The 24826-nt window shown below is 37.0% G+C and overlaps 2 protein-coding genes and 1 non-coding gene across 3 annotated transcripts; 2 read left to right on the forward strand and 1 right to left on the reverse strand.

Moving 5' to 3' along the window:
• The first annotated feature begins 864 nt into the window (after positions 1-864).
• Positions 865-15627, forward strand: LOC112048402 (separin). Its single transcript, XM_052883123.1, has 14 exons — positions 865-1092; positions 2000-2134; positions 2714-2780; positions 3438-3610; positions 4465-4638; positions 5479-5621; positions 6659-6786; positions 7800-8154; positions 10466-10634; positions 11665-11800; positions 12877-13056; positions 14174-14319; positions 14950-15091; positions 15528-15627. The coding sequence occupies exons 1-14, from the start codon at positions 975-977 to the stop codon at positions 15529-15531; spliced, it is 2070 nt and encodes a 689-aa protein (XP_052739083.1). The 5' UTR covers positions 865-974; the 3' UTR covers positions 15532-15627.
• Positions 8905-8986, forward strand: Trnas-aga (transfer RNA serine (anticodon AGA)). The gene has a single exon. It is a non-coding gene; the product is annotated as a tRNA-Ser (tRNA).
• An 85-nt stretch (positions 15628-15712) lies between the features above and the next one.
• Positions 15713-24099, reverse strand: LOC112048419 (coiled-coil domain-containing protein 63-like). The gene is made up of 10 exons (XM_052883124.1): positions 23988-24099; positions 23775-23897; positions 22463-22657; positions 21563-21702; positions 19973-20147; positions 19123-19302; positions 18632-18782; positions 17820-17991; positions 17176-17314; positions 15713-16566 (listed from the first exon to the last, which is right to left on the reverse strand). The coding sequence occupies exons 1-10, from the start codon at positions 24057-24059 to the stop codon at positions 16447-16449; spliced, it is 1467 nt and encodes a 488-aa protein (XP_052739084.1). The 5' UTR covers positions 24060-24099; the 3' UTR covers positions 15713-16446.
• Between the last annotated feature and the right edge of the window lie 727 nt (positions 24100-24826).

Consider the following 24826-nt stretch of genomic DNA (forward strand, 5'->3'; position numbering starts at 1 on the left):
TGATGTGTTTGTTTATTGTCAGGAGAAGTTCATAAGTCAGAAAAAAATTAAATAAGGGTAGGGTGGGGTAGGGTAGGGTAGGGTAGGGGTAGGGTAGGGTAGGGTAGCGGTTTCAAGCGGACGAAGTCGCGGGCGTCTTTTTAAAATCGCACAACGTTGATCCATCTTGTCAGACCGTGAAACTTTGCTCTATGTCTATCTCGCTTGTACTTACGCGCCTTTAGAGCTGCGTAACTGAAGGGCGTAACTGCACTATAATTATGTATGAAATATATCGCTCTAAAACCATTATTTATAATCTCTAGTATATTTATGATATAGTATATTTGTGTTTTGTTCATTTTAAGAAATTAAAAATAGTTAACAAATGGTTTAACTATACTTTAGTTATTATAAACGCGAAATTATGGATCTTTGGTTGTTTACTCTTTAACGCCGAAACTTCTGAACCGATTTAGCGGATAAAAACTTAATATCATCCTGGATTAACACAGAGGCTACTAAAATACTTACATCAATGTTCAAAACGCTCCATTCCTCTCGAGTTTAAGATTGCAACGCTCGCAAGAAAGTGGAACAGGGAAAAGTTGTGGCCGTGAGAATAATCGTTGTGACCTGTGTGGAACGTAGCCAGGTAGCCATAGTTAATGGTGTTCTGTGCGTAAATAATTAATAAATGAATATGATAATAATGCGTAAATAATTATTATAGATGTGATTTTCCCGCGCGCCGTGGACAACCGACAAATGAAGGAGGACAGTTTCTCTGTCTATTTAGCCGTTGTCACCACAGATTAAATGATACAGACTGAGATGTCCATGACTTAAATTAATATTTCAAATAATTTTTATGTCAGTGTCAATGTCAATAAAAACCGTTAAGTACGAGTTTGTACACTTTAATTTTGAATTTACAATAGTTTTTACTTTTTATTTTAGTTCAAAAATAATTCAAAATTGAATAGGCTTTTACTATGGAAGATTTCAATGTTTTCACAAATGAAATTGAATTAACAGGACCAGCTTACAAACGAATACTAAATAAATATGTTAAGGATATTCCATTCACACCAAACGGACCAAATTATGAAAGTAAGTTATTTTGGCCAGTATAATAAACTTGAACGGATTAATGTAGACTTAAATTACTTACAACAACAATAAAATTACTTGGAACCAAGCATACAATTGTATCGTTGAGACTTTGAATTGTCTTTACCGAGGGAATTTACTTGATAGTAGATGCAATAGAAATTTCTTTGATGCACTGCATTAGTTAGGTATAGTTGAACGAATATTTTTTGTTATTCACGCATTTTCGTTTTTACCATCTAATTATAATAATTTCTTTATTAACTTTAAAATAACTTGTTCCTATGCTTTGATGTTTATGTTGCCATAGAGCTTCCTATGGCACCTTAAAATAAAGCACAAATTGATTCGTGCTTTTGTATATAGTATATATCATACAATCTTATCTAACACTGCTATGATGTGTTAAAATTCTGCTGAATACAAAAAAAAATGTTATTAACCTTTGTTTTGGTATTTGCTTAAATGTAGCAAACATCAATTCAAACAGATAAACAATGAATGAATGAATGAATGCCTGCGTGCCTAGTATGCATCAACCACATATTATGTCAAGAGATTGATCAATATTGAGAGCAGTGAAATTGAAAATATTGCTCTCTCCCTTTCATCACAATGCAATGAAAGAGAAAGCAATTTGGTTCTACTGCTATTGGTTGACAATATGACATCCTCTGTTTAGACATATTATGTTCTAGGCTTGCTGGAGCAGTGTTCATAATATCTTATGACTAGAGGTACACATTGACCAATAGTAGTAAAGTAGTAAGTAAACCAAAAGAGAGTGATTTGGTTCCACCCCTATTAGTTCAAAATAATTATGTAATTGTCTTATTTCGAGACATGTGACAAATGCTGGAATAATATTCCTACTGTAAATAATATAGTAAATATAATAAAATTTTAGGTGGTAGGAAGCTGATAGCCGAGGAATGCTTAGCTGATGGCATGGAGACGGAGTGCGCCTTTCACTTTAGTGAATCTGTGGCCTCATCAGTGAGGACTCTTGCTGTTTACAGAGATGAGCAAATCAAAACTACTGGTGAGCCATACACTTTGTCACTGAAATTTCTCTATGCTTATATTAATATTTTAAGAGAGAGATGAATATCTTAGCATTCCATGGATTCACTATCTGGGTACCAGGTCCATTGCATTGCATAGTGAAAATCTCCAAGCAGAGTCCTGGACTTAGGACCTGGATAGGGTTAAAAATTTCCTTAATAAATAATCAATTAACACTCCCTTTCTCTGCTCGTGTTGTTCTCCCTGCCTAGCCAAATATGGCATTCAGATTTCTGATGTAATTCTGTGTTACGCAACAGAGGTCCTGGGTTTGATTCCAAGCATAGGTCAGTTTAGTATTGTGGATTTCAGCCTCCTCCTAACAAGTAGCCTGCATCCATCTTAGATATCATCATCACTTACCATCAGGTGAGATTGTAGTCAAGGGCTAAGTTGTAAATAATAGAAATAAAAAAAATAGATAGAAGTCCAAATAGATTTTTTCCCTTTCTAATATTTAAATATCAGATTATTAGTGTGTGTAAGCACATCTAAGCACATAATCAACTGTAGCAACCAATTGCAAAGTATTGATTCACACTTTTTGAACTTTCAGAAAACAAATTAAGCAAAATAACAATGTATATAGAACCTGTCAACAATATAATCTCATCAAATACTATGTGAGTATTTTCTTATATTTCACTTACGATTAGCCTAATTAGGTGATGAAGTTTCTTTAACAACCACTCATCATTCATAGTTTAGTGTTAAGTTGACTGTATGTTATTTATATAAAAATATATGTATTTCTGCTTAAAAAAGATTTTTGAAAAACAAAAAACAAACAACTCATCATTCGTCATCATTAGCTGATGGAGTATAGACTTCCAAACATCACAGTCTCGAGTTGCCAGCATCTAGCAGCTCACTGCCAACCCACCTGATGCCCTTGGTCCATCTACCGGGGGGTTAACAGACACTGCATTTTCCAGTGCAGGTTGCCATATGGGACCTCAATGTCTATCAGCTCTTCCAACTATGTGCCCTGCCCATTGCCCCTTCAACTTCGCCACTCGCTGTGTTTGTCGGTGACTTAGGTTCTTCTTCAGATATCCTCATTTCTGATTTTATCACACAGAGAAACTCAAAGCATAGCTAGCTCTATTGCCCGCTAAGTGACTTTGAGCCTTCTTATGAGGCCCATAGCGACCAAGTCTCCCGTCCATAGGTCACCACTGGCAATAAATACCACTGGTTACTTTCGTCTTCAGACACTGAGGATTTTGGACGAAAAAATGTCGCGACCTATAGATATAATGACCTTTTTATTTTTTCAGTACCAAAGAAGAAGAGAGTCTGCTACAATTATTACCAAATGATTTAGAGGACCAAAAAGAAAGTTTAAAGAAGTTTGCACCTAAAGAATTACCTTTCCATAAGAAATATATGAGATTTAGCTCTGATAACAATGTGGCCAATTTTGTTAAAATATTGAAACAACTTCCCAAAGGTAAATGAAACTTTAAAGTTATCAGATATCTACATAATACTTTATATTATATTAAACTTGAATGATTTTTTTCATAAAAGATGCTTTGCTTGCTGGTACAGTGTTCGCACGATAAGTTTGCGTGTGGCCAAAATCGGAACTATCGGAATCGGAAAAAGTAACGCCATCTTGTCGTCTATCTACCTATCTCGTAGCTTTTATTCATTTTACCTATACTACAGCCATTGATCTCCTGTTAAAAAGGGGATGCACAATTAACTTGGCACTCAATTCAAGTAGTTGCATTTGCAAATTCAACCTTAAACTCAATACTTAAGGTTGAATTTTTTCTGAATTTTGGATTTTATTGAATATTGGACTATATTTAAAGACCTTTAGGTATAATTTTCTTTACTAATGATTCTAAAACTGCCAAAGCAAAATTGGCCAGTTTATAAGTGACATTTCCTACATGATTGTGCGACATTTTATTATAATAGGTCAATGACTACAGCCTTTCTTGATGTGTACTGTTTACCAACAAAGAAATCAGAAATGAAGGTAGGTAGAAAACGAATGTCATTCCATAACTTATTTATTTTAAATTATGTATGTTTTTTTTATAAAATGGTATATAGAATATATTAACCATATCTAATTGTTCTAAGCTTATTACTCAAATTTATTTTCATTAATTTAAGAACAAGTTAATTATAATTATTATTAGGTGTGTAATGACTAGTCATTTATACCCTCATTTTTAATTTGTTTGTTGGTAAATAGTACTGTATAGTTAGATTTTAGTATAATTAATTATTTTTATGTATTATTAGGAAAATTATTCTCCCTATTAACTGTTGAAACATAATTTTCAGAATGGACAATAATACAACTCACAGCACACTATAATCCAAATGAAAATCTCAAGCCATTCTCAGAATACAGAAGTGAAATAAGCTCTATTTATCTGACTCTGATGACCAATGACTATTCAGATCTGACGAGTTTTGGACCACTTACTGTGGAAATACCAGCAAATGTTACAAAATGTAAGTTTTTATGTTCATAACTTCGACTTCGACTTCGTCCGCGTGAAAGTCGATGTAAGCTTTCAATCCTTATTTCACCCCCTTTTATATAATACTAGCTGACGCCGCGCGGTTTTACCCGCGTGGTTCCCGTTCCCGTAGGAATATGGGGATAATATATAGCCTTCCTCGATAAATGGGCTATCTAACACTGAAAGAATTTTTGAAATCGGACCAGTAGTTCCTGATATTAGCGCGTTCAATCAAACAAACAAACAAATTCTTCAGCTTTATAATATTAGTATAGATTGTCGCATGTTTTGTAAATACCTAGTCTTAATCATTTTACAAAAATATAACTCTATAATCAATAGGAAAAATACCCCGATTTTGAAACATTCTTCATTGGTGCTCGGCTCCTATTGGTCTTAGCGTGATAATATATCTACAAAATCACCACAAAAAGTGAATCAAATTTGTGTTTACTTACATTATATATTTATGTATAAAGTTTTTACAATTCCTGAACACTCAGCTCGACATTGTAGACAATATTATTATGTTTTAATATAATAATAAATAACTTTCGCTGTTTACTTATGCAACTAAATTAAATAAAGACAATTAAAGTGTTTTTCAGATGGCATGGGTACAAGGACAGTTAGTTACCATTTGACCTTCTTATTACTTACTATTATCGTGAATCGCGGTAAACTTTCAAGAGTGAAACGAACTGTTACCATACCCATGCTATCTGAAAAACACTATAGCCATCTTGTTCGCCTCAGTTACGACGCTACTGACATTTATCTATAGTATAAAATCACATGACACGTAAAATATAAATATTCCTAATTACAGTAGGAGAAAAGCCGCTGTTTGAGGAGCTATATTCCTTGCTGGTTGAAAATTACAACACCATTGAGAAAGCGCAACTGTTGAACAACAAACGGTTGATAAAGAACTACTGGAATAGACGGGAGGATATCGATTTAAGGATAAAGGTATTTAGGAAATTAGTATATACTTCTATACTAATTTCTCCTTATAATAAATCTGTAGAGGTCAATTCTGTACATGAAATATATTTCCAAAATAACTATCAGGATTAGTGATCATATGCAATCAGTATAATTTTTGTCTGTCTGTATGTTCGTTATAGAAACAAAAACTACTCGACGGATTTTAACGAAACTTGGTACAATTGTTCTTCATACTCCTGGGTAGGTTATAGTATAGTTTGCATCACGCTACGATCAATAGTGAATAGAAAATGGGCGAAGTTACTCCATTTTTTAAGCTTCCGTCGCGTGTGTAGCCTTAATTATAATGAATCAGAAATCTGCAGACGAACCAAAGTCACTGACATAGCTCAGCGAGTCGCGAAGCTGAAGTGGCAATGGGCAGGCAACATAGTTCGAAGAGCTGATGGACGTTGCTTGAGGTACTGGAATGGCGACCCCGCACCGGAAAGCGCTGTGTTCCTCGACCCCCCACTATGTGGTGGATCAAGGACATCAAGCGGGTTGCAGGAAGCCGCTGGATGCTAGCGGCACGAGATCCTTGTTTGGAAGTCCATGCAAGAGGCCTTTGTCCAGCAGTGGTCTACTGATAATAATAATTAAATATTATAATAGTATAGAATATGAGCGGCGCTCGCCGTACGGTCATCTTCAGTGGTCTCGTGGCGTTCGACCCGTCCACAACTTTTGTTGTGTAATCCTTAATAGGATAGCCTTAGGGAGGATAACTTGAATGATGAGTGTTGACTAGTCAGAAGGGATCCTTTAAACCTGCATCCGGAATCCCGAAAGCCTCTGCGGCTGATTATGGCATTCTCTGCCATTCTAGGGTCTTATTTTGGTTACAGTTTTATTTGTTAATTAAGTTGTCCTGACAAATATTACGACCTTTGTTCGATATTGATTTTCTTATTTTTATAATCCACTTCAGAGTCTGCTAAAAATACATAATAGGACTGCGCGTCACTAAGTGAACATAGCCACTTCATATTTTCCAAAAATCCATTTAATATTTTCAGAGTGTAATCAACGTAATGTATAAAGAGTGGCTCGGTGGATGGTCAAGTCTCTTGACCGGCAAGTTAGAAGACTCGACACTGAGGGACCTGGTGGTTCAGTATGTTGATACTGTGATAGCGGATTGGGGGTAAGCAAATATTTTAAATAATATCTTTTTTGGTCACCTTTGCTTTCTAATGTGCATCTACAAAATTAATTAATAATTTTTAAACAACTTCAAAAAATTGAGAAGGTTCTCTATATGACTAATTTTATTTTAGGTATATATTTTTTTAATGTTTGTTACCTTGTTATTACTTCGTCATTTATTAACCATTTTTTTTAAATTCTTTTTTTGTGTGAAATGGTATATCTACTTTCAGATTGGTCCCATTTCATTTTTACGAAAATCAGTTTAGTAATTTTGTGTTAAAATCAAAATAATAGAAATACAGTTTCATTTTTATGCTAAAAAGATCACAATCTCAATAAACTTACAAACAGACAGACAAAAATTAAAAAAAAAAAGTTGTGTGTGTTAGTATTGTTTTAATAACTACGAGTATATCGACTTGAAAAAACATTGTTATTTGATATCACATACCTACAGACACTTCAATTTTATTTATATTGTGTTGATTCTTTTAAGGGCAATTGCATACGTTTTAATAATAAACTGCCACATAAAACCACTGGCATGTCTCTCAATAAGTTCAAAGTTTTTATTAAACGTACCTAAGCTTATAGAAAAGTCGTATTATGGTGTCAATGATTACGTAAACGACAAAATTGCTTGGAAATGAAATGTATTACATGACAGGCTACTTATATACCTATTGTTTTGGTGGTAAACTGAAAAAGGATAAACCTGGCTGAGTTTGTTGTAGGCTCTTCTCGGACCAAGGCGCGTTTGGCCCTCGTAACTTTAATTTTAAGTTTTCGAATAATTATTATCACCATTATCTTAAGTTTAATATTATAACCTGACGTTTCGAAAGAGCTTGTAAACTAAGCCTATTTGAAATAAATTAATTTTGACTTTGACTTTGATACCGCGCGATAATCGGACCGTCTCTTAAAATTATGGTATTACAGACAGACCCACTGTAAAATTTTGAGACTTAACATCAGGAATATACAAAAATAACGATTTTTTTGCAGGTTCATTAAGTTGACATCAAAGCAAAAAGTACTCCTCTACAATCTCTTAGAGAGTAGCACACAATTGTCGTCACAACAAATCAAATCTTGCGTAAGAATGATTCTCACCCAACATGGCAACACCGAGGATGTCAGACAAATTTTGACCAACTGCGAAAGTTGCAGTAAAGACTTTAGAATTTTGAACGAACTATGTTTTGAGTGCTTATCGCAATGCTTCGAGAAAATTCACCATTTCTCTGTTGTCGATGGTATAAAAGCATTTTTTGAGGCGGCAACAAAAATCAAAGATGGCGACGAGTTGACACAATTGAAAAAGGCGAAACGGAAACCGGTGATTTTTATTGTGGACGAAGTAAGATTTTTTTTGCATATCACACTAATCTTTGTAAACATAAATTTTACAAAAAAAAAAAACTAAACTTAACATAAAATTTACACAAAAAAAAATCCTGTGGGGATATGGAAATGAAATATAATATTCCTATGTTATACAGTGAAATTGTAACTTTCAGTTGGTGAGAGTATTTTCGAAATTGGTTAAATAAATCCCCATACAACTTAACTTAACTTACAAACTCTTAAGTTTCACCTCTTTATAATATTTGTATAGATTAATTATGTAGATAATAGTCAGACTTTTCTCAATAATAATAATCTTTTACAAAGATAAGAAGAAGAAAGATAATAATAATCTTTTTCAAAATATAAATATCACACTAATATTATAAAGGCGAAAGTTTGTGTGTAAGTATGTTTGTACCTTTTTTACGCTGCGGGTACTGAAGCGATTTGGCTGAAATTTGGAATGGAAATAGATTTTATTCTGGATTAACACATAGGCTACTTTTCATCCCGGAAAATCCATGATTCCTGCGGTATTTGTGTAAAACTGAATTCCACGCGAACGAAGTTGCGGGCGTCCGCTAGTATAAAATAACAATATTCAAATTTCATTTGGGAATAGAACCTAAGGTGGCTTAGTATAGATATCAATTTTGTAAAGCAACGGTTATATATGTAGTTGCGACAAATAACATAGTATTATGTATGTGGAGAGTATGTTTCAACAGAGAGTATGTTAATTTTAACTTTCACCACAACAGCAGTCGTGGCCGAGCGGTTAAGGCGTCTGACTAGAAATCAGATTCCCTCTGGGAGCGTAGGTTCGAATCCTACCGACTGCGAATTTATTTTTATAGTCTCTATTTCTTTTTTTTTAATTAATACAATTTTTTAATTAATTATCCTGTAAGATATGTAGCTTTCGATTTTTTTAAGCAACATTTATTTTTACTGCAAAAAGTCTGTCATTGTTTATTAATGGGGGGAAAATAGCATATTTACGTCTAGGAAAATATATATTTGTTAATTTTTCATAAAGCCGCAACACTGTGCAGGCATTCTACCAAAAATATTGCCATAACAAAAATACAATGTTCTTGATGTTTAAGAATAGTAATAATTGGGGTCTATAATGAAATAAAGACCGTTTTTTTTAATTTGGCCGTGGCTAGTTACCACCCTACCGGCAAAGACGTACCGCCAAGCGATTTAGCGTTCCGGTACGATGCCGTGTGAAACCGAAAGGAGTGTGGATTTTCATCCTCCTCCTAACAAGTTAGCCCGCTTCCATCTTAGATTGCATCATCACTTTTCATCAGGTGAGATTGTAGTCAAGGGCTAACTTGTAAAGAATAATAAAAAAAAGACATTTTTTGTTGTTATACACTTGTTAGTAACAAATATTAATATTGTACATATAGGATAATTTTATTTTTTTGTTTTCATTTACTGCTTTACTAACGTTCGAGAGTAAAACTTCCTCATATACGTATGTAATACTTGTATCTAGTAGAACCTCGCGGTTTTACCCGCGTAGTTCCCATGCCCGTAGTTATAAAGTGATAAAATATACCCCATGTTACTCCCTGATAATGTAGCTTTCTATTGGTGAAAGAATTTCTCAAATTGATCCAGTAGTTTTTGAGTTCATTTGTTACATACAAAATACCAACATTTCCTTTTTATAATATCGGTGTACATATTATTTTGTGTAATCTATAGTGCGATGCACACTTTATGATGTTTCGGAACGCAGTGCAATACAAGATTTTAGATGTCAGCGGTAACGTAGGGGCGTGGCGGTTGTCCATCACCCCGTCTCCTCCACTCGTCTTGATTAATTGCGCGAATTGAAAATTTCCGAAACGTCGTAAAGATTGCATCCGATTATACTATTTTTTTTTTTTATAATTTACCATTACTTCTGTGACGCTAACGAGATAATCTCGTGCAGAGAAATGGACAAAATCAGCAAATGGCGGCGCAACCGGAAATGCTGTTATCTCTTTAATTGCGTTTTCCTTGTTTTCCTCCAAAAATGACTTTTGTTCGTGAATTTGGGTGCAATACTAGTCCTTGTGTAATTAGTCTGAGCAACAAAATTTTCTATCATCTATACTAATATAAAGCTGAAGAGTTTGTTTGTTTGATTGAACGCGCTAATCTCAGAAACTACTGGTCTGATTTGCATATTCTTTCAGTTTTAGATAGCTTATTAATTGGGGAAGGCTATAGGCTATATATTATCCCCATATTCCTAAGGGAACGGGTGAAACCGCGCGGCGTCAGTTAGTTTTTTAATAAATTTTCAAAATTTTCAGTTGTTAGACACGTTTCCGTGGGAGACACTGCCCATACTGCACCACCAGCCTGTCACTCGCATAGAGAACATCCATTTCTTGTATAATCTGTATATGGAACATCAAGACAAAATCCTCGATGGTTATTTCACTTCAGAACCTGATGTTGGCCGATATGTCATAAATCCTGGTATGTTTTTCTTTTTTTTATTAGATCTATAAATATGTAATGTACATTAATTAGTTGTCTTAGTACCCTAAACTCGCTTATTTTGGGCCTATTTGACTATGTATTGTCTTAATCTATACCTGTTGTGTTGCAACTGGCATTTTGCACTTCAATAGTTGGTTACTTCGTTATATTTATCTATATATATAAAAATGAATTGCTGTTGGGCCGCTATTGGTCGACAGTATGTAATTTTTACTGCACGAGCGTGGCGCGCATCTTAGGTCTATAGAGCGGCATATACGCTTAGGGTTCATTTACACGAGCAGCTCGTTGCCAATGGCAGAGGCAACTGCTACCGACGACTGCAGTCGCCAACGTTTCGGCGGCAGTCGACGGCATTTCGGCGAAACGTCGGCGACTGTAGTCGTCTGTAGCAGTTGCCTCAGCCGTTGGCAATGTGCTGTTCGCGTAAATGAATCCTTAGAGACATACAGAACACAAACACTACACGGACTCGACCGACCACATCAGTATTAGGTGGCATAGCCACGGTTTTTTTTAATCTCTACAAGTTAATCCTTGACTAGAATTTTTGATGGCAATCAAGGATGGAAGCGAGCTAATTTTGTTAGGAGTAGGATGAAATCCACACTCTTTTTGGTTTCTACACGACATCGTACTGGAACGCCAAATCGCCTGGCGGTACGTCTTTGTCAGTAGGGTGGTAATAACTACGGCCGAAGCCTCCAACCAGCCTGACCGGGACCAATTAAAAAAACCTCAATCGGCCCAGCCGGGATCGAACCCAGGACTTCCGTCTTGTAAATCCACCGCGCACACCACTGCGCACAGAGGCCATCAAAATATAGCACAGCCAGGATGATCAAAATTAGCTACGAGTAAGTAATTTACTGCCCTTAGACGCCGATCCAACCATCGCCCAACTTGTAATTGCAGGTGACGTTGATAACCACAGAGGGCCAACGCCCTCAATTCGTTAGGGTTGCCGCGGACATTCAGGCAAATTTTTATAAGTTGACTGTTGCAGACAAGAGTCTGGAGCGTATGGAGGCTCGCATGAGCTCGTTCATCAAGTACTGGTGCGGCGCGTGGAGCGGACACATCGGGGAGCCGCCGCCGCCCGACGACTTCCTGCGCTACCTATCCGCCTCCGACATCTTCTTGTTAGTCTTTGATATTGCTCCTTTTCTTTTTACCATTATACCAAACGCCTTACAGATTACCAGCACAGTTTCCGTTCCTTGCGAATACGGGAATAAAATATAGCTTATATATGTTGGTTGGATGAAAGATGCTCATGGATAGGGGTCTTTACACACGTCGTCATGATAGACTACTTCAAATTATACTTGAAGCTATAAGCCTTTCAGTAGCTAAAGCTCAAAAAGGAAGCAGGTTCAATAACAAAATCATCTAGTAAGCCTTACTCAATCTTAGGTTCTGCACCTGATTGGACTTTATTAATGGATACGTATGAGAAGCATTATAAAATCCCAGCGGACGTCGCTATTTCGAGATCTAGATCAGACATTTTCCTTTCGTCCAAACAAACTAAGCGAATAGTACTTGTAGAGTTTACTGTGCTGTGGGAGACTAACATTTTGAAGGACCACAGTATAAAAGTGAATAAATATTATGACCTAACAAATGAACTAACTAAAAATGGCTATGTAGTTAGTCTGTACGCCGTAGAAGTAGGCGCGAGAGGATTACCAGCAAAATCTATAACTTGCTTATAGACATTGGCCTCTCTAAAAGTGCAGCTAGTTTTATATTAGAATGAGTATCCAAAGTTGCTTTAATAGGATCTTACCAAATTTGGCTTGGCAGGGAGAACAACAGGATCTTACCAAATTTGGCTTGGCAGGGAGAACAACACGAGCAGAGAACGGGGAGTTTTGATCGATCGTCAAGGAATTCCTTAACCCTACATCCTGTAGTCACAAGTTCAGGACTCTACTCGGAGTTTTTCTCTCTACCACGCGATGACCCGGCACCCGCACAGTGAATCCATGGAATGCTAAGATATATGCTCTACTTGGTGAAGATGTTGGTAAAATAATTATCAAAAACGGTTTTGTAGATCCAGAGATCCCTACAATCTCACTTTCATCTCAACGCTAAGCAAGCGAACACTCGTTTATCGCAGAGGGTTGTTTTTAGAGAAGTCCTCAATGCCCTCGAGTCTTCACTATTGTCGATCAGTGTGCGCTGGCCTTAATTACTGATGTTGTTGTAGGTATTGCGGCCACGGCGACGGCTGCCATTTCGCGAAGGGCGCGGCGAACGGTGCCGGCGTTGAGGGCGCCACCGGCCGCTCCGCAGCCCTGCTGTCGGGCTGCGGCTCTGTGCGCCTCAGCCGCGCACCCGGCAGGACTCCGCCCTCGGGCGCGCACCACAGCCTGCACATCGCCGAGTGGTGAGTAACACTGTCATTGGCGTAGGCACCACCGAACGCAGGCTCCGCTCTCATAGGGGTATATACTGGAGGGGCCGGGTGGGCCGTGCCCACCCTTGAACCGACCTGTGCCCACCCTAGGATTCTGGACTTCCGATATGGAATTCTATTATGATACTAATAATAGACTTGATGTCGGGGGCAAGGCCCACCCCAGGAAATAATTCTAGATACGCCAATGTGTGCCTTCGCAGATCTCCAAATAGATGCACTCCTTTGACTTATTTTTTAGATTTACCCTTGACTCGTGAGCACACTTGATGTTAAATGACGATGCAGTCTAAGATGGAAGGCTGCTAATTTGGAAAAGATCCAAGTTTATTCTGTCCATACCTGCGACGGTTTACCGTCGCACGTCGCACGTTAATTTAAAAATGTTGGAAGTCAAACCTCAATTTGATAAGTGGATTTGGCAAAATATGTCAAACTCCTCCCTTCGCTTCTATGAATCGTCAATTTATCTTCTCCTCTCAGCCATATCTTTTTGGTCTTCCTCTCTTTTTATGTGGCATCCATTCCACAATTTCATCATTCTTCTGGTGATATAAGTTTCGTCCCACCGCTAACCTTTTAAAATTTTCCGTCACTGGCCACTTTCAGACTTCCTTTTTAATTACATCTCTGTTCTGTACGGCCACTTTCAGATTTTCCCGTTAATTATATCTGTATTCTATATGGCCACTTTCAGACTTCCACTTTAACTATCTCTATGTTCTATATAGCCACTTTCAGATTTCCCCTTTAATAATGTGTATTTTCTATAAGGGCACTTTCAGACTTCCACTTTAATTAACTCTATGTTCTATATAGCCACTTTCAGATTTCTCCCTTTAATTATGTCTATGCTCTTTAAGGACACTTTCAAACTTCCTCTTTGATTGTCAGTGTTTTATATGACCACTTTCAGAATTCCCCTTTGATTATCTGTGTTCTATATGACCACCTTTAGACTTCCCCGTAATTTTTGTCAGTGTTCTATACGACCACTTTCAGAATTCCTCTTTGATTAATATCTGTGTTCTATATGGCCACCTTCAGACTTCCCGTTTAATTATTTGTGTGTTTTGTTTAATTTCAGTCCAATCGTGATCGGCATGCTGTGGGAGGTGACAGACCTGGAAGTGGACAAGGTGGTGAGCACCCTGCTGTCCCTGTATGTGCCGTCCGATGCGCCGGTGGACTGGAAGAGTGTGGGCAAAGCCAAGTGGAGTCAGGGGATTATTGGTGGGTTACCTTCCAATTGTCCATATGATAAAAAACTTAAGCTTACTTATCCTAATAGATATAAATCATGCACACGTAGAATGATAGTGGATGGGTGGCAAAAATTGGTCACATTCCTATTACATATTAGACAGCTTTGCTGATCCCTTAGCAAAATTGAGCCAGCTCTTCTATCCTCTATGACTAGGCTAGTTGAATCGTATGAATACAAAATGAAAAATTTTATATTAAAGGAGATGGTCCAAAATTTTATGGTGAGCTCCATACAATTTTGGACCATCTCAGGATCAGTCATTGTACCCTGGCGGAAATAAAAGAAAATTTTAATTATACAAATCTACGAATTTACTATAATTCTTTCGAATAATATTCATTCTCTCCCAAGAAATGCAACACTAATATGGCGCCATCTTGATATGTCATATCTCTATGGGCGCCATCTTGATATAAGTCAAAAATTTGGGTTTTAATTTTATTTATTTCTTTTTATTTAGTAAGATTTATTAACTTATTTAGTTTTTAATACAATCCTTGTATTTTATTAAACTTTAATGATACGGGGTACAAAAGTGGACCTGAAATGGACCATTTCCTTTGATATGAGTCAAGTACCCTATTGTTGTGTACCAGACACGGATGTGGAGCAGCGTGCCCCGGTGTCCCCGGAGCGCGACCTGCTGCTGGCTGTGAGCAAGGCGCGAGGCGCTACCAACTTCACCATGATCGCCAGCAGCCTGGTGGCGCGCGGCCTGCCCGTGCGCATACGAGACCAGTGAGTTCTTGACTCTTATTCAGTCTTCACTTCAGTCTTTTTAATTATTTATTTGTCCTTTTTTACCGATTTAAAAAAAAATTAAGGAGGTTCTCAATTCGACACGTATATTTTTTTTTTGGCAGTCGCAGTCGGGTTTCTATTTTTTTTAATTATTGACTTGTTGACGATCGTGCCTTAAGTTGCACAATACAAGATTTTAAGTGTACCCGGTGACACAGAGGTGTATCGGGAGGGGATCGCTAAATACAAATTCCGTGGTACATTATCTCGTTCCGACGCTCTGAAATTTTCATTTCTTGGTGACTCAGTTAGCTACCAGAATCAAGATTTTTCGTAAATAAAAAAGTTGGTCGTCTCATCGAGATGAAGCCACTCACGAAAAATATCTTACAGTAATTTGAAAGTAAAATTAACTCTTTTTTTTTTCTTTCAGGTAAATAATAATAAGTTTTAGTTTTTATTGTAAATAATAGATAACCTTTTAAAATAGGTATAAGATACTGAAATAAAAACAATACAATGATATGTGACAATATAGTTTTATTTTAATGGTTTTTACAACAAATTAATAAACATTAGTGTGGATAATATCCACGCTAATGTTTATTAATTTGTTTGTTACGCTTTCATACTTTAAATACTATTCCCATTTTAGTTATTTTTTTAATTACTAATAAACGATTTAATAAAAACTACAAATATTTTGTCCAATCATTTATTACCATAATATGCACAAGTTTAGGTCACTTTGCGGCAACGGTCTATAAACATCTTGACTATGACACACGTTTAAGTTAAGAGCGTGCTAGTATAAGGGACAGAGAGTAAAGAGTTCTCTCAATATTCTACTTTCAAATTAAGAGCGTGCAAGTATAAGGGACAGAGAATAGAGAGTGCTCTCAATATTCTACTTTCAAATTAAGAGCGTGCTAGTATAGAGTACACAGAGTAGAGAGTGCTCTTAATATTCTACTTTCAAATTAAGAACGTGCTAGTATTGAGGACCCAGAGTAGAGAGTGCTCTGAATATTATACTTTCAAACTAAGAGCGTGCTAGTATAGAGGACACAGAGTAGAGAGTGCTCTTAATATTCTACTTTCAAATTAAGAGCGTGCTAGTATAGAGGACACAGAGTAGAGAGTGCTCTCAATATTCTACTTTCAAATTAAGAGCGTGCTAGTATAGAGGACACAGAGTAGAGAGTGCTCTCAATATTCTACTTTCAAATTAAGAGCGTGCTAGTATACAGGACACAGAGTAAAGAGCGCTCTCAATATTCTACTTTCAAATTAAGAACGTGCTAGTATAAGGGACCGACAGTAGAGATTGCTCTCAATATTCTTCTTTCAAACTAAGACCGCGCTAGTATAGAGGGTTGGTGTGACGTAGGTCGTGGGGAGGGGGGCGCGCGGCGGCGGCGGCGCGACGCAGGCGGGGTTCGCTCCTTGCTCTCTGCGCGGCGTTGGACGATCTGCAATAAGTATGTACTATTAGTATATTATCTATGGTAAAGTGCACTCTATACTCTTGTTGATAATTGACTCACGGCGCGAACGCTAATCCTTTCACAAAATTTCACACTTTTGGTTTATTCTCCCAAACGACAAAGGACATAATGTGGCTTTTAAATATGACTCGATGAATTCTCAAAATACTTTATTAATAAATAATAATGTCTGTTGTCGCAGTTCACGGCTTTATGCTATAGAGCGAGTATGAGAAAAATAACTGTTTCTGATAGAACCATAGAGTAAAAGAACCTCATTTAAGAAGAATTACCTTATTATAGAAGCAGAAGACTCATCAAAGAAACTTAGGCGTTTTACTAAATTACCAAGCTAAGTTATTTAACAGTATATACAGTTCCCCGCAGACCCGAAATATAGTACAATACTATTATTGTACTATATTTCGGGTATTGTTGTAATATAATAATAGATATTATAGTACGGTTGGCAACCCTTAATTTACCAACAATAAAATTGGTTTGGCCTTACAAGATACTAAGAAAATATACGGAAAATAATCGAGGTGTTACATCCCACACATAGGTGCTTAGTAACTTTTTAGATTATCTTACCTCATCGAATTTTATAAGGTCAACCATTTCGATAATCTTTTTTTCCAAGCCTTTAATGTATAGACGTGCGTTGGTCGGATTAATGTCCAGCGATTTGCCCAGCAGTTTGAGTAATGGCAATGAGTCACACTCTGATGTCCTGCAAATTAGGTAGGTATTCATGAATAAAAAAATAATAATTAGGTAATTAATTGACAGACAATATTCTGAGGTGAAACAAGTTTTTTGGATTTTTATGTAATTATACCTACTAGTATCCGGTTTACCATAAATATTAGCGCTATAAATTTCTGTGTTATTCGTGTTTCATCTTCTGCAATTATTATAACAAGTATCCAGACCGAAAAAATGGCGACTTTACTGCCTAGACCTAGAAGTTCGATTTGCTACTTCAGCTTCGTGACTCGCTGAGCTATATAAGTGACTTTGGTTCGTCTGCGGATCTCCTCATTCCTGATTCGATCACGCAGAGAAACTCCAAGCATAGCTCGCTCCATCTCCCGCTGAGTGACTTTGAGGCTTCTAATAAGGTCCATAGTTTATCTTAAAAAAAAAGACGTACGGGTAATAAAAATAAACTGATCTTATGGATTTAACTATTTTCTTTCGAAGTACGGAAGTAAAGTTGGGATTTGGACACTTACAACGCTAAAGCCTGCACCTCTTGCAAGAGAGTAGTCAGCACCTGGCTGGTCTTCTCATAAGCCTCCTGAAGGTTCACGTTGGCTGCACGGCGTTCCTCCAACGTCACTTTGAGAGTCTCGATGCTGTCTTGTTGTTTGAACAACTTTGCTTGATGTTTCGCGTGCTCATCCTCTATAAAAATCCAAAATTCTCTCTTGAGAAAAACTGTTATCTAGTAATTGCAGAAGCAGTTGTTAAGCTCATTTTTTATTATATTCCAGTTCAGTTAGTCCTTCTAAATAAACCCAAGTAGCTTTACTGTTATGGGACCGAACTCTGATTGGTGTAATGATATCATCGTGCTCTTTGGACTATTGTCGAATCCACGTTTACTATAAGCTAATCGCTTATTTGCATTGGAAAAAAGGAATACTTTAACTCCTCGATTATAAAGTGAACATTGTTTATTTGAATTAATAAAGGGATCTTTTGCCCTCAGTAGCGTACACTTGGTAGATGCAAAAATGTAAATACCTTCGGACGAACTAAAAGCAGTTTCCAGTTTGTACAACTTTTTAACCCTAGTTAAAAACCATGTGCAAGCCATTGTTTGGCATGTTGATCAAGATCAAAAGCCAAACAATGACTACGAGTAAATAACTTATGGAACCTTAAATAAATGTACTCGGTCTCAATTGCAAGTTTTTTGACCCATTGAGATTTGGATGTAATTTGGTAGTTAAACAACTTATCACCTGGATTCACATTTTAACTTTTGAGTAGGACTAAATGTTGTTTTTAGGAAAACAAAAAAATGGGCTGTAAGACTTACGGATGTTAATCTGTAGCATCTTAACGTTGTCGCTCAAATGCTTCAGCTCCGTGTTGACCTCGTTGATGTAGTTGAACAGCGCGTAGTTTTCCTCCTCCCGCCGCGTGAACTCCTGAATCAACTTGTCCACGTCGTCTTCTCCTGCGTACTCCTACAGAACATTGACAATTACAATTTAATATTTGCTCTTGTTAGTCCTGCCGCATTTTACGCCGCTTGACCTGTCTATCGCTTCCTAATTTGTCAGCGCGAGCGCTAGTCAAAGGACTAACCAGTGTGGCTGGCATATTCGGCTTAAATGCAGTCTAAAGAACAGGTACAAGGTTATTTTACCCATACCTGTGACCTGTAGGTAACTGTTTCTACGTGGCATCGTCCATAGGGTGGTAACTAGCCACGGCCTTAGGCTAAGTATGGCTTTAGTATAGCTGGCGTTAAAGCTCGGGCTTTTCTATTTCCTACCAAGGGATATGCTTGTATGAAATAACTACCCTTATAGCGTCCAGTATGTTGATGTAGTTGTTGTACGCTCGTATCTCCTGTTCTTGCTGCTCCAGTCTCTTCGCCTCCGCCTTAGCGTCGGCAGCGGTGAGTCGCACTGTGCCCTTGGTGCGTAAGAACTCCTCTAGCTTCATGCTGTGGTCTAGCTGGCGTTGGAGCTCGCGTACTTCCTGCCGGTTAGATGACGAAAGATAAGTTCTATAAACTATGTAGGAATCATCATCATCTTTATTCATCTGATTTTAATAAACCCGTATTGGAATAGCATAACTATTTTCACTGCATGTCCATTGCAGATACAGATAATGCTTAATGCCTGTATTAGTATTATGTAATCTGATCTGATTCCGGTCTTCGGTGCACTTGGTTGCTAACTATGGGTTATAACCTAACCAGGTGGACTGACGACATCAAGTCAGTCGCAGGGATTTGCTGGATGCAGTCGGCTCAGGATCGTGATGTTTGGAAGGCCCTACAAAAGCTCTGTGAACGTCCATCAGCTGATATGATGATGATGATGATGAATCTGATCTGCCTATGTATAATATTAATAAGCTAGGCACTTAAATGTTAACTGAATATTATAAATTCCAATTAGGTACCTACCTACTTACTTTAAAGTATTCCTGAACAATTCCTTACGAATCACTTGGCGTAAACCGTATGAAAATCCGATTAGTAGTTAGTCATCGTCGTCTTTGAGTTTACGCGAACATACAAACAAACAGCCGCGGTGGAAAATTTTGTTTTAGTATGTATGTATAGATATAAGTATAAAATTCAGGTAGTTAATGGGTAAATTATAACGATTAAGTTATTATTAATGTCTATTTTATTTACCAAACAATGTTTCCTATAATCCAAAGCGGCTTTTTCCTTCAACGCGTCGAGCTTGGAGCACCACTCCTCGCGCTGGTCGTACGTGGTGATGGCTTGCTCCACCAGCTCCAGGATCTGGCCCTTGCCTTCCATCAGCCGCTTGATCTGAGCCTTCCACATTGTGTTGAAGAACTGACTGGAATTGTAATTACAATGGGAAATACTTTTTACTAGTTTAACCGGTGAACTTTCCACCACTAGTGCCATTATGATAAAATAGGTCTAGTGAGCTATCCATGAAGTATAGATATATTATGTCATCGAGGACTATTGTACCTACATAAATAAATAAGAAGAGAGTTGGGTCTTTATTGGGCCACCAATACATGTTATTGTAAAATTTCTAACAGCCATATTTATAAACGTGGATTATGATTTAAACCTCAATTTAAGTAGAACCTCAAGTAAAGTAGAACTCATCACTACTACATAAAATTCACTTTACTTTTCACGGACCAAGTACTTAGTTGGTCCGTTTTCGATTAGTGGGAGAGGCTAGAGGAATAAAGACACATGTTTAATTTGATGAGTTTTTTCGAAATAGAGAACCTAGAAAAGTCTGATTCAGATTTTTATTATAGGCTTAACAATAATGAAACCTGTAATTAAATTAAACGAAGACATTATAAAAAATGTAATGAAATAGGCAGATTTAGGTGGGAATGTTAGATTAGGTAGGAACTCTCAATAACTTAGAGTCAAGACCTTTATACGTATAGTATAGGTTTTTGACCTCACTGGACACTAGAAGGCAATAACCTTCGATCTTTACTAACATGACGTTACCTAACTTGGTACGTAAAAAGATTAACTACCTTAAACTTTGTTGTTGTATTGTATATTTACCTAGGTAGATACTTATACCTAATACTTTCTAAAAAAAAACAACAGATTTTTAGTTAGATCAAGGTGTATTAGTTTAGTAGATACAGGGAATCCATATCGAGTAACGCGATTATCGCATTAGTTGGGATTAAAATAGTCTACTCAAGTGCGTATAAAACAGATATCGTGCTTTCGTTCACGTACAAACTGTAGCTATAACTTCTATGAATAATGGCGGAGACTCCTTTCTATACTCGTAAGGATCTCAGTCGAATCTGAAGAGGATAAAACCATCCTGACAAGTTAACTAAAATATAGGTGTGCGCGATGCTACCCATACATAGATATTTTACTATCCGACGCCCAGTGGTTACCGTCCCCGTGAGAATACGGGGAAGAAATATAACAAATTACACCAACAAATGACGGGCATTCTAGTGACAAAAGAATTTTGAAAATCGATTCTGTAAATCCAGTGAGTACCCTCTACAACACCACAAATTTTACCTCTGTTTAATATTGGTCCAGATGATATCTAAACATAGACATATAGTCAAAAATATAAAACGAAACCCCTTTTCTTCATTAATTTGAACTATGCGGAATTTCTATTATTCGGAATAAGAAAGTCCTGATAATTGAGACTCCAGCGTAACATACGTTATAGCTTTCGAAGGGCCACAAACCTTGGAAAAAAGCGAAAAATTTAATTGTGTTTGTCCTCACCGGTCTCGCAAGAGGCGGTCGATTTCAAGCCTCATGGCGTAGTTGTCACTGTTCACCGTGTTGAACTTTTTCATCGCTGTGTTCAGGCGGTTCTCCAACTGGCTGATGATCGTTTGATTGGTCAATGCACCAGCGTAGTCCTGGGGCAACAAAATTCAACTCATTAGCAGGTACTTTTAAGAGAACAGTGATGACTTCCTCATCTTGTACATCACACTTATGGTTTCAAGCTGCTTGAACTTTAAGTTCGATATTATCAAGAGAAGACATTCAAAATTGTGTATCATCTTATAGTACGGTGTCGATAAACATGCACTAGCAACAACATTCTAAAGAATATGTGGAAAGTATCCATGTGCGAATTTTTTAAAATGTAAATCAAACTGCCCAAAAATTAGGGAAAAACTTAATTTTACGCAGACAAAGGTGGTGTCGTTTAGTTTTTCATAAACTGATTAGGTAAATGTTTCAGTTTTCTGCTACCGTAGCAACTTTAAGGTCATGCCCTAACCTGATACTGTTAACTCAATCTATGTACCTACTTTATTAATCCTCGACTTATGTCTGTACTAACTGCCCAATGGGCGATGACCTTGAGCGATTAGTCTTAATAAGTTAACGTTAGGTGCTGCCATCTAAAGTAGCCTAAGAACTCAGTCAGACTGTTGATGATGCCAGAGATGCTTTCACTCCCAAAAAAAAGAGAATATGTCAATACAGAAGAAGGGAGTTTGTGATGTTATATTTTTTTTGTTTGTATTACTTTCCGCATAGATTTTAGGATAGGTCTCGCATCGCTCCATTAATTTTTATTTTTACCTATTTCAGTATTTACATTTATTTAATTTAAAGGTAGGTTTATAATAAGGATGTTATATTTATGAAAAAAATACCAGTTACCTTCTCAAAGCCTATGCCTTTCGCCCTTAAAGCCTTAATCTCCTTTTGCACTTGTTTCAAGAGGAAGTTCAGCTCGTTGATGGTCGCTCGGTGTTCCTTCACATCTGTGGAACATGTCTCGTGCTCTTTCAGCAGAGTTATCAGTTTTTGGCGGGTTTTTGCATTGTCTAGGAGATTCGATGTACTCTTTGTCAACTGTAAAAATCATTTATTTAAGACAGAAATTTATTTTAAAAAGGAGGACACATGAACATTTGTAATAGGTGAATCTATCGCAAAATTACTTAATTTTTGGTCTTTTCCTTAAATCATATGTTAAGGAAACATTTTTAAAATAAAGTTTTTGCTTTTGCAATGTAATCCTGATCTCTAAACTTTGTAGATATAGGTCGCTGGTCGTATAAACGAGAGTTTATAGTTTAAATGTAAACAATGTTATTGTTGACTGAGCAGCAGGTATAAGATAAAACTTTAAAATGCCTAAATACTTAAATTCCACGTTTAAGTTATGCCTGTATCATCTCCATATCGAATCGGCGTCGACTGACTACTTGCCGGATAGAAACCGAGTAATTTTGCACGCTTTCGATACGCAGCAAGAATTTACGAATAATCTTGCCAATACAAAAACAAAACACACTTAATCAATTTTATTTCATTTCGTTCCTACTAAAATCTTAGGCAAAGTTGTTTAAGTACATCAGTTAGTTAATAATATATTAGCGTTCAAGACAATTCAGATTACCTGTTGATCCACGGATATATTGTTTTTTTTTCTTTTCTAAATTCAGATAATTCCACGCCCTCCTTATCTCTGTATTCTTATATCATAGACCAAAGGATACTAGGATAGGATCTAAGGATAGCCACCTAGGAAAGCATTCCCTTCTGGTTCGGAATTCTTGCAATAGATCAACAAGTCTACATTTGCATAACAACTATCGTCATCAGCGTATTCAAATGGCTTTTTAGACTTTGAAGCTTATACCAACTACCACAGACTACCATTCTAGGTAGTCCATGCCTACCTACTACTCTGCTCAGTGCTGGTTAGCAAGATTAAGATTAACATTTGACTCTTATTATTATCAGATGGCAATGGTAGTGACGTAGTAACTTAGCTTAGCTTAACGTGCTCTCCGAGACAAGGGGGTAAACCACTTATTCCATCTTCTACCCAACTCTAGACACTGATCATTTTTTAAGACAGCAGCAGGTCCGAAACTCAAACCTTCCCATTTCTTATCGATCTCGTGATCCCACACCATTGTCTAACCACTGGACGAAGACAGTTAACAGTCAAGTTACCTACCCTCAATTCAGTCATGATGTTGTCCAGTTCAGCGGACAGTGATCGGATAATGTTGGTCTGCACTCTGAGGGTCGGCTGTACGCAACTGGTCACGTTTGCGCGGTCTATCTCCATTACACGAAACTGAAAACGGTATGAATTAATCTCGTAAGCATTCAAAACTAGTGAACAGCTTATACCTCGATACACATTGTGGTTAGCAAAATTTCTTACCTGTCTTTGTAATTTAGACAGCTCATCCTCAGCAATCTTCTCCATTTCCATGTCATCGTTTGTGGATGCCATTTTTGTTTGTTTATAAACTTTATCTTTTGAGCAATAGCAATTATTTACTGATATGATACGTCAACATAAAAAATATATCACTTATCCGTGGGTTAATGTATTAACCAATGCCTTGGTAACGCTGACGGTACAGATTCTTATGAAATGCCACTTCTACACGTCGACACAACTGAAAATCAATATAGACCAACGCCAACTACAAAGTAAAAAAAATTGTATTATTAACCCCCGATGCAAAAGGAAGGTTGTTATAACATGTACAGGTATGTGTCTGTCAGTCTGTCTGTGGCGCCATAGCTCCCGAACGGATGAGGCGATTTCAATTTAGTTTTTTTTTCGTATTAAAGATGATTTATGTGCGAGTGTTCTTAGACATGTTTGATGAAAATCAGTTGAGCCGTTTAAAAGTTATGGGATGTAAAAGTGGAGAAGAATAATCGAATGTCTGCAAATATACTCGAGTGGAGTCTCAAATGAAAGCGCACTGAAAGAGAATATTGATCGTGATCATTAATGATTTCATGACCTTCCTATTCCCTATATAATTTCAAAAATACGTTCTAGACACTCCTATTGATAATAATGTTGAGTCCTTAGTTGAGTTCAGAGACCTCTGATGGGAATATTACGGAAAAAACAAATAGGTAGTAGATAAGTGCAAGTGGCAACCACTGAAACAATATTGTTATGAAAAACAAAATTGCAGTGCAATCTGGCAATCTAAGTGAGTAAACTATAACCACTAATTTGAATTATACGTAAGCTTT

The sequence above is a fragment of the Bicyclus anynana genome, chromosome 8 (assembly GCF_947172395.1).
Source record: "Bicyclus anynana chromosome 8, ilBicAnyn1.1, whole genome shotgun sequence".
NCBI classification, from domain to species: domain Eukaryota; kingdom Metazoa; phylum Arthropoda; class Insecta; order Lepidoptera; family Nymphalidae; genus Bicyclus; species Bicyclus anynana.

Bases quoted from the DNA above. Each gene is read 5' to 3' on its own strand.
- LOC112048419 (XM_052883124.1), bottom strand. From the start codon at position 24,059: ATGGCATCCACAAACGATGACATGGAAATGGAGAAGATTGCTGAGGAT. The intron at 23,898-23,987 runs GTAAGAAATTTT...TACCGTTTTCAG, and splicing joins TGTCTAAATTACAAAGACAG to TTTCGTGTAATGGAGATAGA. The intron at 16,567-17,175 runs GTAAGATAATCT...TACTTATTGCAG, and splicing joins ACCTTATAAAATTCGATGAG to ATCGTCCAACGCCGCGCAGA.
- LOC112048402 (XM_052883123.1), top strand. From the start codon at position 975: ATGGAAGATTTCAATGTTTTCACAAATGAAATTGAATTAACAGGACCA. The intron at 1,093-1,999 runs GTAAGTTATTTT...ATAAAATTTTAG, and splicing joins AAACGGACCAAATTATGAAA to GTGGTAGGAAGCTGATAGCC. The intron at 11,801-12,876 runs GTTAGTCTTTGA...ATGTTGTTGTAG, and splicing joins TCCGCCTCCGACATCTTCTT to GTATTGCGGCCACGGCGACG.